The following is a 9,792-nucleotide window of genomic DNA, read 5'->3' on the forward strand; positions in this document are numbered from 1 at the left end:
TTTGCAAGGAATCTCCAATGATATAAACCTTGTAATAAAAGTTTCAAAGAAAAAAATTGTAATAAAATAACGAGGCCGCCACGTGGCGATATATTTAAAAACTAATATTTGGTTTTATATTTTTAAATTTTTCAAAAAAAAAATGTATTGAATTTAGAGATAATAAATTTCCCAGAGAAATATCGTGTATATTTTCTCAAGAAGATTAAGTCATTCATGGATCGTGAAAGTAACAGATAAATCCAGGTTAAAGATTTTTAAAAATTTCCGATTTTTAAAGAATTATTATACATTAAATTTCGCTATATGTAGTCCGACAGAAAGTTTGTTAGAAATTATATGGATAATAAGAATTATATAATGAAAATGTATTAAACCAATAATAGAATTAATAGATTTTCTGAAACAACTAATGAGCTATAAAAACTAAATACCACGGAATATTTGTGTGTTTTTTAAATTTATCATTGAATTACAGTAAAGTAGTTGGTATTGGCCATACATATAAAATATCTAAAGGAATGATACCATTTTTTTTTATAAAGATTACTAAAGGAGAAATAGAAAGATAAATCTGCCTATATATTTCTTTATGCATATTATATCAAATTCAAATAAAGGAAAATAAAACTTTACTAAAAATTAGAAAAATAAATAGAAATATATGCAAAAAAAAAAAATGAATATGCTCCAAAAAAGCAAGGAATATTCTACAATTTACGATACATGAACATCACCCGTCTTCCTCCACCAAATCTCTCGATTTCTCGTTTCGCTCTTCGCTTTTTCCATTTCTCGGCAACCAAACAGACCCAAACACAGAGATCACAAGGGAAACCAGACGAAGAAGGAATTGCCATGAAATTCGGTAAGAGCCTCAGCAACCAGATCGAGGAGACGTTGCCTGAATGGCGAGACAACTTTCTCTCTTACAAGGAGCTTAAGAAGAAGCTGAAACTCATGGAGCCCAACGGCGGGGAGAATCGGCCGAATAAACGGCTGAGATCGGCGGAGTCGAATCCCGGGGAAGGAGATCGTTCTGTGGACGCCGCCGGGGACTGGATGACGAAGGAGGTGACGGATTTCATTCGGCTTCTCGAGGACGAGCTTGAGAAATTCAACTCGTTCTTTGTCGAGAAAGAGGAAGAGTACATCATCAGATTGAAGGTAATGAAATTGATCATGTTTGGGAAAGTTTTCTGTCTCCATGAAATTTCCTCGGAAACTGAACAAAATCTCAGTATTGATATTGCTCATCGATATAGATTAGAGATCCATAGTCTTTTTCGATCTGTCCCCTTGGAATAGTTATTGAAAAACCAATGGAATAACTTATACTGTTGGATTGCCGTTTGTTTTCTTGCAAGACTTCGTAGTAATTTTGCATGCGATAATTGATGAGTCCGATGCTCAAATTGTCAATTCTTTTGAATCCGAAGATTTTTCTGGGAGCTTACATGATGGGTATCCACATCCATGGAATTAATGCTTACCCAACTGAACTGGTTTGATCAAGAACTTGACAAATGAAATTCTTGAACAAAGTTGTTACTTGTTCGGCCATTCCTGTGAGATTGTGACATATCTAGAGAATTTTCTATCAACTGTGGTCAGTCAGCTGATTTAAATTCTCTTTCGAATTTAGGAATGTTTGGAATTTTGCGTAGAACAATGCAATTTTTAGACATAACATGCTGGATTTGGAGCTTGGATTTTGATTTTGATTTTGGTCATTGCAGGAATTGAAAGATCATGTGGTGAAGGCGAAGGACTCGGACGAGGAGTTGATCAAGATCAAGAAAGAGATTGTGGATTTCCATGGAGAAATGGTCCTGTTGTTGAACTATAGTGCTCTGAACTATACTGGTGAGTTCTCTCTCTCTCGACACATGGAGTGTTTAATGTTCTTGTTACAAAACAGGACGTTAACAATAAGCTTACGCCTGAACTTAAATAGTCTAATGCGCTTTCATCTCATTGAAAATAGAATAGATTCTAGATGCCAAACCCTTTCGCCAAGTCTATTTTTGTAGCATACCCTGTGTCTGGATCTATAAGATGTGTTAGTGAGAAGAAAAAACTCTTTCAATGGACGATCTTTTAAGATTTTGCCAGCAATCAGTAGGAACTTACTCTGCTTTCCGCTCATCTATTTCAGTTGCCTTGGCGTTAGTCTATTACTTGTTATGTCAAAACAGCTTGTCTATAGATACGAGGAATATTTGAAACTAATATTGGTGTTCCATTTCCGATGGTGGCCGTGTTTATCCTGGTAAGCTTCATGATGCATCCGGGAACTTTCCCTCCAACCAAATTTTCTATGGATCAAAATCCTCTGTCATGGAGAGAATCGAATTCTCGATTGCTTTGTTTATTCGTTGGTTAATTTTAACGCCCCCCTTGTAAGGAATATGCTCTACTTTGTGTATTCGGCCACTTGTTGTATGTTCCTCTGCTTTTGAAGTACCTTTATGCTTATTCCTTGACCGTATTGAACTCGGGTCTTGCATTACCTTGGATTTATTTTCATGGAACGGTCGTTTTGCTTTATTTTGGTTAACGTAAGCTGCTTGGTTTGCAGGGCTAGTTAAGATTCTCAAGAAGTATGACAAGAGAACCGGGGCTCTGGTCCGGTTGCCCTTCATCCAGAGGGTTCTTCAACAGCCATTCTTCACCACCGACCTCCTCAACAAATTTATCAAAGAATGCGAGGCCATGCTCGAATACCTCTTCCCTTCCACCGGGAGCTTTTTACCTGATGAGGCTAGGAACTGGGATGGAGAAGAGGTAGAAGAAGAAGAAGAGCCAACAACTTCAGGGATGGTCAAGGCAACAAATGATAACCTTAAACGAATCCCCAAAGAGCTCTCGGAGATCGAGTACATGGAGAGCTTGTACATGAAGGGTGCGGTATCGGCGTTGAGGGTATTAAAGGAAATCCGCAGTGGCAGCTCCACCGTTAGCGTCTTCTCATTGCCGCCATTGCAGGCGAGTGGTTTAGAAGATGATTCATGGAAGAAGAAAGTTCCCGTCCTCGAACAAGCAGCCAAATGAGTGATAGAGAGTTCTTCTTACGTAGCAAGACGCGGTTTTATCGTATGTACCGCTCACAGGTGTTAAATGATGTTTTACTGAATCGTATATCATCACCAAGTGAACTCTCTCTTCAGCTAAAAAAAAAAACAGATTCAGGTATTTCTTAAAAGCTGATTTTTTTTTTTAATATTTTAGATTTATATTCATTTATAAATAATTCAACCTTTATATGGCAAAAGTAATTTCGGAAAAATATATATATCTTAACATAGCAGTACTTTGTACGAGAAACCCTTATTTTTGTAAACTTCACTATTTAATAATCCCTCCATTTAGTTTTGGAGTCATTTTTTTTGTTTTAAAATAAACGACGTTTTGATATTTTTTTTTTCTAAAATTATCTTTTATTAATAATAGATAATTACAATATTGTATAAGAGAAAAAATAAAGACATCGTGTTGAAAAATAAAATTTTATTTTTCTGCGTGTTGAAAAGTAAAAGAGGGAGTATTTGTTTTGCAGTGCATAATAAAAGTCGTATGATAAAAGCACAATATTCATTAATAAACATAGGTTGATTTACTTCCTAAAACTAAATGGATGGGAGCCAGGTCACCTGGTTGAGAGCATGGGGCAATTTCTTGAGGTGGAAGATCGAACCCTGCCGTCTCCCTTACCTGCTCGTTTGTCAGTCTATTATAATGAGCTGATTTATCTCCTACGCATGTATTGCAGACTCGTGTGTATGAGTTTGGGGTTTGATCTGCAGGCGCCTAAGCCCAACTACGGCCCGAACGTTAGGCGCGCCTGATGGTCAGGTTCGGTGGGAGACTGTTAAGGGTGGGTGATGGTCAGTTCGTCTCCGTTTGTAACGGTAGGTAATCACGGGTTCCAATGTATCAAAAAAAAAAAATATAGGTTTTGGCAGCGCGAACGGACCGCCCATATGGCTTACTCCTTAATCGAGTATGGGCGCTAAGCACAAGAAGGACCCACGACTATATATGGAAACTATAAAAAGGATAATATTTTTTATAGCACCAAAATCAATAATTTGTCCCCCTATAAGAAAATGATCAAATGAAGCGATGTTTACGAGAGACAGATTTCTTAGAAAAAAAAATGGATTTGTCAATTTTTACAATAATTAATATCTAAACTTTATTTTGGCTACTAAATTTCAAAGTATGATATTATCCCACAAAAATATATATACTCCTATATTATATCCTTTGAGTTTTATCCTTGGGAGATGACGTGACGGCCAAAATCAAACATGGCAAGTCGATGTTTGATCCACGGTGACACGTCATCAGCCATATTATTAATAAACGATAAGGCGAATCCGTTGGACCGACTGAATCGCCTTGATTACTCTCCCTTTTTAATATACAAAATATTTTTTGTTATTAATTAGATTTTATTTTAAAATTTCAGATAGTGATATAAAACAGACTGCCTCGATCGATCCGGATTCGTCTCGAGCCAACTGATTTTTGGTTCAATTCATTCGATCCATTTCTTACGAACTAGAAAAATTATGGCCCAAACCAAATTGTCTGAACTCTAAACCACTTTGTTAGTTAATATATTTTTTATCTAATTATCAAAAAAAAATTTAAAATTATATAAAAATAATAATTTAAAATCAACATAACAATAATTTAAAATCATTCAACATTTCATAAAATATTTAACATAACAATCTATAAAACATTTTCTAAATAAAAAAAATTAACAAAAAATCTGATCATATATCACCAAACCAATATAAAAAATATCATATACCAACTACATCAAAATATAACAAAAAATATATATTACCATCAATATATTATGAATTTTAATTTGCTATATAAACGGGAAAAAGTAAAAAAATTAAAATATAAAATCATAATATTTTTTTATTACCAGCTCACGAACTGATCGAATTAGTCCGAATGGGTTCAGATTTACTACGAACTGACTCGTTCGATTCTTTTTTATTTGATCTTTTATTTTTTTAACCCAACTTGATAAAAAACGAACCAACCTATTTCGCAAATTTGATTCATTTTTCCATCACTAATTTGAGATGATTTTAGTAAAAATAATAATTTTATCTTTAATTAAAAATATTTTAATATATATAATTTTTGTATATTTTATTAATAATCGTGAACAAATCTAAAACGATTGGGAGTAATATGAAGTATTATAAGTTGAGATATCTTTTCTACGAAAGTAAATAAGTATATTCCATACTCTTTTTTTTTTTTTTATAAAAATCGAATAAAGAACAATTAAACCGAAATATAAATAATATTAAAAATCTAAAGAAAATACGAAATATTTATTTTTGGTGCTGCTTATTTCTTTTCTTTTTCTTTTTTGTAAGAAAAACTCAAATCAAGTGGTTGTCTCTCTCCTGTTTCCCGCACGCTAATACATTTGTGCCCTCTCTGACAACCGTAGCTTAATCTTCGGGGATCAGCAATGGCTTCTTTAACTCCGATTGCCCAATCCATGTCCGTTTTCAAGAATCCTGAACTCTCAAAGCCGGGGTTTTCCTTCTTCTCGACCTTCTCGCCGTCAAACCCACTTTTTCTTCGCGCTAAAATCGGGAATTTCAGGATGCCCATGTACAGAAAAGCTCCGGCAACAGCGAATTCGACTGTGGTGATGGCGACGACGGCGGCAGAGAAGCAGAAGAAGAGATATCCCGGCGAAGCAAAAGGGTTTGTGGAGGAGATGAGGTTCGTGGCGATGAAGCTACACACGAAGGAGCAAGCGAAGGAAGGAGAGAAGGAAACGAAATCGCCGGAGGAGCAATCGGTGAAGAAATGGGAACCCACCATTGAGGGGTACTTGAGGTTTCTTGTGGACAGTAAGTTGGTATATGATACGCTTGAAGGGATCATCGACAACGCCACCTTTCCAAGCTGTGAGTACCAATCATCTTTTGATTACTGGATTTTGTTTGCATTTTTTTCCCGTTTTCCTGCAGTGAAACATGGAAATAGTTTGGTTAAGGTTTTGATGAGTTGTTGATATGACATTTGGAGTTTATTATCCATTAGTTGCGATTCATTCATGGTAATGGAGCAGTGACATCCATGGCTTTTTGATAAAGATAATGAATTTGATTAGCTTTGAGATGGATTCTTCACTGAGCTAGAGATGGAATTTCTGGGAGTGCTGATAGATAGAGAAGTAGCTTCCAAGGGGTTGAGGATTCTCTTGATTATGTTACCCTTATTCCATATAGATGAAAACCTCAATATGAATGATCATCTTTAGGTTGCTTAAATCTTCCTTTTTCTTAGCTTCTGTTTGGTTCATTTTGTTTCGAGGATTTTCGTTTCCAACGCCGTGTTTCTTGGATTGACATCTTCTTTAGGATATGGTTTCCGTCATCAGTTTTGAGGTTGTGGGATTCCTCTTCTTAGGTGGATTCAAGCATTCCCCGACCATTCCTTGGAGTAAAATTTCCACTTATGTCTTAGTATTGGTCTCTTCATGGGCTTTGCTGTCTGTTTGTGGAGGCTATAAGATTTAACCAGCTTCTTTTTAGATTAGTTTCCCCCACATGTCTACTGAGAAACACTCAATAGAATGACTTCTATGGTAATCTTACTAATCTATACAACCATTCGACTGGGTTGGTTCCTTCTGGTATAGGGTTAATGTTGAGTAACAGCAAGGTTTGCGTTTACTCGTACTTTGAGATTTAAACTTGACTTGCACTGAATATTCAATCAATCTTAGCTTCGGTTTTGTTTTTCTGCGGGAAAGTCCAACGCTTTTTCTTTAGTTCTTGGTGTGATATATGCCACATAAAGCCATTCATATTCATAATGGATGATAGTGCGAGGGCCGTTGGACAAGATCAAAGAGAGATCACGGATATGAAAGTTTGAAAATCGATATTATGGTTCCCAAATGTATTGGAAATGAAAACCGGATCCAAAAGAAGTGTTACAGAGAGGGGCACTTTATCTCTGTGATCTTTTTCACTCTATCTATTTTCATGTGAATGCGTCAGAATGATATGGATCTATGTGATATTTGTATGACCTGTTTCCCCAGATGCCGAGTTCAAGAACACGGGATTGGAAAGGTCAGAGAAATTGGCTAAAGATTTGGAGTGGTTCAAAGAACAAGGCTACGAGATTCCCGAACCATCTGCTCCTGGTAAAACGTATGCCGAGTATTTGAAGGAGTTAGCAGAGAAGGATCCTCAAGCATTCATCTGCCACTTCTATAACACATACTTTGCCCACAGTGCCGGTGGCCGAATGATCGGGAGAAAAGTAAAAAATTTCTCGTCTCATTCGCTACGAAAATCAGCTAAATGCGAACCCTTTTTACTGAAGATTTACGATTTTCACAGGTTGCAGAGAAGATCCTCGACAACAAGGAACTCGAGTTCTACAAATGGGACGGCGATCTTTCTGAGCTGCTGCAGAACGTGAGGGAGAAACTGAACAAAGTCGCCGAGGTAATATCGTTCAGCGCATCATCGTTGAACATTTTTTATAAATCTAACTTGTTGAACGGAATGCGGGCTTTGTGGATATCAATGTAACCCGAGACAGTGCCTCACATGTTATGGCAGGAATGGACGAGAGAAGAGAAGAACCATTGTCTGGAGGAGACCGAGAAATCGTTTAAGCATTCCGGGGAGATTCTCCGACTGATATTATCGTAATTTAACTCGGCGTTCGATCCGATCCTTGATACAGTAACAGCTTGTGACATTGTTCATATTTCTTTCTACCTACAGTTCTACGTTATCATCAAGATTATCCTTCTGATGGCTAAATCACGTTTCTTCAGCCTGTTCTTTGACGTTGTGGATGCTTCTTGTGCGATCTTTCCTTTGTTTCATATTTTAACAAAGGTTCTAATACCATATAAAGAAGAATGTTTTTGTGTATTGATATAAGAGAATTACACAGTCGTGGTATAGATGCACAACAACAACAACATCGCCTCATGTCTAAATTCATTTGGGATCGGTCGTATGTTCTTTTTTTCCATTTATTTCGGAATATAAAGTATATTTGGGATCGACCGTATAAATTTTTTTTTTTCACTCATTTCGGAATCTAGAAAAATCCTAATTGCATTCAGTTACCTTGCAGTACCCTCATCTTGCTGTATTTCGTAGTATACGATTTTATGATTTAGATTCGGTTTTTATTTAAAAAATTATTTATTCTCTGAATGATTTTTTATATCTATTTTGAATTCGATTTGATTTTTAAAAAACTTATTTCTAATCGAGTCTAAAAAAACATTTAGGTATTATTTAGTTTGCGTTTTATACATTCCAATTTTAATACATTATGGAATTTTATTCAAAATCTGGATATTTGGATTAGTATAAAAAATAGAGCAAATTAAATGGTTTAGTTCAATCCCACGAGTCGAGACAAAAAAAAAGTGGTAAGATGACAATAATACCCTTAAACTGCAAAACGCAACAACGGTGATTGGACAAAAACTTGTTATTCCAATTCAATCCGTAACGAAATTGAAACAGATCGAATTGAACTGAATAACAATTGGTTTGATTCTAATTTAATACATTTTTTACAAAACTGAATAAACATTTTTCGAATTCAACCATTCAAATATCGAACCGAATCCGAGAAGTATCCAACTGAAATCTAAATTATTCACCGATACATGTGTAAATATTATAGTTTGGTTGGTCATCATGTAGCAATATCATTTCGTACCGAACCGTTTAATATTCTATTTGAATTTGGTATCATTTTATAAGATTAACAATAACGTGACTGAACCATTTGAATACCGAACCGGAAATAACCAGACGACCGCACCTATCCATCCTAATTCCTAAACCACGTGAACCTCATGTTAAAGTCTCGAAGTACTTGCTGTCCAAATGCTCCAACTAAAATCCCAACCTTCCCCCTCTTCCTCTTCCCATCAAAACCCACCAATACAACCCAATTCTGCTTCTGCAAATTAAAAAAAAAAAAAAAAATCTCGGTTTCTGGTGAACAAAATGCCGAGGTTCACCATTTTTCTGCTTCTCCTGTCATTATTCGGATTCACGTCTTCCTTCGCCAGATCTGTCATCGCTTCGAAACCTCGGGCGATCGAATCTTTCGTCCCTAAATCGGATTTGCAGGTACGAGGTTTTAGATCGAAAAATCCAGTCGACAGGACAGCTCAGGTTGTCTGATGATTTTGTCTTTTTTGTTTTCTGGGTTTTGGTCAGAATGCGGGGAGCTGTTCATACACTGTGATCATCAAGACAAGCTGTTCTTCTGTGTCTTATACCAGAGACAAGATCAGTATCGCCTTCGGTGATTCGTACGGCAACGAGGTCAGTTTCTGAAAAATTTCCCCCTTTTTTTTTCAAAAGATTTTTTGGGGTTCTGGATCTGAAACGAACAACTTTTCGATGATAAAAAAGAAAAAGACATCGATCGAATATTCTAGATCTTGGGATAGATTCTGTTGTACACGCTACTACTCTGGTTCTTCCGGGAATCTCTAGGGCTTTTCCCTCACTTTTCTTGGTGTTTTCTCGGCAGCCAAACATATTTTTTTTCAGAATTTTAACGCAAACCCATTTTGGAAAATCAAACAACGGTTAGTGGGACGAGTCAAAGTTTTTTACTTTCTGACAAATCATGCTTGCGTTTTGAGATCCAAAGAAATTGGATTAGGTCTCAAAGACGCGGAAATCAACGCAGATAAGAACCACGATAACGGAATTGGGGGATTGGTAGGGA

At 36.2% G+C, this 9,792-nt stretch overlaps 3 protein-coding genes across 4 annotated transcripts in view; all 3 read left to right on the forward strand.

Annotated features, from left to right (window-relative positions):
- Window positions 1-687: 687 nt before the first annotated feature.
- On the forward strand, window positions 688-4,024 carry LOC104815276 (SPX domain-containing protein 2). 2 transcript variants are annotated; one of them, XR_772068.2, is made up of 4 exons: window positions 688-1,167; window positions 1,740-1,866; window positions 2,582-3,192; window positions 3,773-4,024. XR_772068.2 is itself a non-coding variant. In XM_010543616.1 (3 exons), exons 1-3 carry the CDS (start codon window positions 727-729, stop codon window positions 3,052-3,054), a joined length of 1,041 nt encoding a protein of 346 aa, XP_010541918.1. In that variant the 5' UTR covers window positions 688-726; the 3' UTR covers window positions 3,055-3,223. The 2 variants fall into 2 exon arrangements, 1 of the variants encoding a protein (XP_010541918.1); XM_010543616.1 differs by lacking the exon at window positions 3,773-4,024 and having other exon boundaries at window positions 2,582-3,223.
- Window positions 4,025-5,512: 1,488 nt separating this feature from the next.
- On the forward strand, window positions 5,513-7,937 carry LOC104815277 (heme oxygenase 1, chloroplastic-like). The gene is made up of 4 exons (XM_010543617.2): window positions 5,513-5,960; window positions 7,106-7,329; window positions 7,410-7,517; window positions 7,635-7,937. Exons 1-4 carry the CDS (start codon window positions 5,513-5,515, stop codon window positions 7,725-7,727), a joined length of 873 nt encoding a protein of 290 aa, XP_010541919.1. The 3' UTR covers window positions 7,728-7,937.
- A 1,008-nt stretch (window positions 7,938-8,945) lies between these two features.
- The window catches only part of LOC104815278, a 2,127-nt gene continuing 1,280 nt past the window's right edge, over window positions 8,946-9,792 (forward strand). Inside the window, exons 1-2 of the mRNA XM_010543618.2 lie at window positions 8,946-9,182; window positions 9,273-9,380. Of these exons, the coding sequence (XP_010541920.1) occupies window positions 9,057-9,182; window positions 9,273-9,380 (234 nt within the window). The 5' untranslated portion in view covers window positions 8,946-9,056. The remainder of the gene's footprint in view (window positions 9,183-9,272; window positions 9,381-9,792) is intronic.

This window comes from Tarenaya hassleriana, unplaced genomic scaffold, assembly GCF_000463585.1.
Source record: "Tarenaya hassleriana unplaced genomic scaffold, ASM46358v1 Cleome23, whole genome shotgun sequence".
NCBI classification, from domain to species: Eukaryota; Viridiplantae; Streptophyta; class Magnoliopsida; order Brassicales; family Cleomaceae; genus Tarenaya; species Tarenaya hassleriana.